The sequence below is a fragment of the Equus caballus genome, chromosome 5 (genome assembly GCF_041296265.1).
Source record: "Equus caballus isolate H_3958 breed thoroughbred chromosome 5, TB-T2T, whole genome shotgun sequence".
NCBI lineage: Eukaryota > Metazoa > Chordata > Mammalia > Perissodactyla > Equidae > Equus > Equus caballus.
Genome location: NC_091688.1, coordinates 37,464,742 through 37,466,897, shown reverse-complemented (window position 1 = coordinate 37,466,897; position 2,156 = coordinate 37,464,742). Strand labels below are relative to the sequence as shown.

The following is a 2,156-nucleotide window of genomic DNA, read 5'->3' as shown; positions in this document are numbered from 1 at the left end:
AAAGAGACTTATGCACCCTTGTCTTCATTGCAGCATTATTCACAACAGCCAAGAAAATGTGGAAACAACCCAAGTGACCATCAACTGATGAATAGATAAAGAAGATGTGGTATACGTACACAATGGAATACTACTCAGTCATAAAAAGACAAAATAATTCCATTAGCAGCTACATGGCTGGATCTTGAGGGTATTGTGTTAAGTGAAATAAGCCAGAGAAAGACAAACACATCACATGATTTCACTCGTATGTGGAAGATAAACAAACATGTGGACAAAGAGAACAGACTAGTGATTACCAGAGGGGAAGGACGATGGGGGTGGGCATAAGGGATAAAGGGACGCATATATATGGTGACTGGCAAACAATAATGCACACCTGAAATTTCACAATGTTATCACCTATTGTGACCTCAATAAAATAATTTTTAAAAAGTAAGGGAAAAATGTTTGAGAAACAGTTAATCTTAAAACAAGTATTGTTTATCACATTAGTAAGAACTATGAATTTTAAGCTTCTTTCCTAGGAGCAGTTTGCAATTCTCCCCACCTCCTATTCCCCCAAGAGAGCAGATAATGGGATTTAGAGTAGAACAAAAACTGGAAGTGTAAGAGAGGATTTTTGTAAAGGAGAGACCTACAGAAGAGCTGAAATACCAGAGCTGAGTATTTTCTCTGACCAAAATCCTGACCGATCACAAGGAGCACAGTAAGAGAAGAGACCTACACAAAGGAAAGTGGAACATACTCTTGAAAGACTGAATGGATCCTGGTAAGATTTGTGAGTCTGATGTGCCTTTAAGTGAATGTATTCTCTTACTAACACAAAGTTTGAGAGATTAAATTGAACTTTTTATTGGCTTGAGTTGTCAGATAGCAGAAATCAGGAGTCACAGATTAACCAGAAATTTAGAGATCTATGGGGAGGAAGAATCTCAAGATGTGTGACTATAGTCTGCACAAATACTTGCTGACAGCACAGAAAAAGTGGTTGATGTTATTGAGTCCACAGTAGGACAGTCAGGAAATGAAAAGAATCTTCAACATGGAACTGAAGAAGCCACTGCCCCAAGAGAAAGCAGCAAGCCAAGTGGCCAAGCACGAAGACATGAGGCTAGGATAACAGAGGGTTTCACAGATGGTCAGGTAGCGGTCATAGGCCATGACTGCCAACAGGATATATTCAGCACAAGCTAAGACAATGAAGTAGATTTTGTTCATGAAACCTACATGGGATACTCTACTCTATGTTCCTGGGTAAAAAATGCTCCCAAGAGGAAGGGAATCATGATATTGATGTACCACAGCTCCAGGAAGGAGAGATGGCCAAGGAAAAAGTCCATTAGGTGATGAAGGCTTGGAATGAGCCAGATTGTGGAAATGATGAGTGCATTCTCCAACAATATCAACAGGTAGATTGCAAGGGAGAGGGCAAAGAGGAGTAGCTGGAATGGTGGAGAGGCAGGGAAGCCCACCAAAACAAACTCTGCTACATGGCCTCCACTCAAATTTCTCATGATCTCTGTCTGCTTGACTGCCTGAAAAACAAGATTTTGAGAGACAGGTGGACTAAGCCACTTAACATGGCCTCACAGATTACAATCTTCTAAAGATGCTCAATGATATATTATTAATTATTATTACATCATTCTGTTCCTTCACTTTTATGATCCAATCCTCAACTCAAGGGAAAAGTTCTCAGACTAGAGGCTTATACTCTGTAACTTAGCAATCTTAACTACAGTGGGTATTTGATAATCACTTGCTGAGTGATTTCAGAAAAGAATCTTAACAATTCTTTTTTTTTCCTTTTTTTTTTTTTGTAAATTTGGGACATGCTCTTCATTCATTTTCCATAAACTTCTAAGCCCCACAGAACATTTATTCAATATTTGTTGAAATGAGTGAATAAAGGGACAGATAGCAAGTTGAAGCCTGAGGGTTTATCTCTCAAGGGAAATTGGACTAAAAGGAAATAGCAGGTAAAAGACATTACTTGAGCTATAGTGCAAGGCAGCATGGGAGGAGGGAGGTGGGTTTGGGAAGTATTCATTCACAGTCAGAGAAATAATTCAGCATAGAGGAGATAAATGAGTTCTACTCCAGAAAGGAGTCATTTTCTGATTCATTTTACAAGTATTTTTGAGTACATTTTC

At 38.9% G+C, this 2,156-nt stretch overlaps 1 protein-coding gene across 1 annotated transcript; it reads right to left on the bottom strand.

The window, feature by feature from the left end:
• Positions 1 to 948: 948 nt before the first annotated feature.
• On the bottom strand, positions 949 to 1,517 carry LOC100146269 (olfactory receptor 6P1). The gene is given in 2 exon segments (XM_014739718.3): positions 949 to 1,248; positions 1,251 to 1,517. Coding segments are annotated over 2 exon segments (567 nt in total).
• Between the last annotated feature and the right edge of the window lie 639 nt (positions 1,518 to 2,156).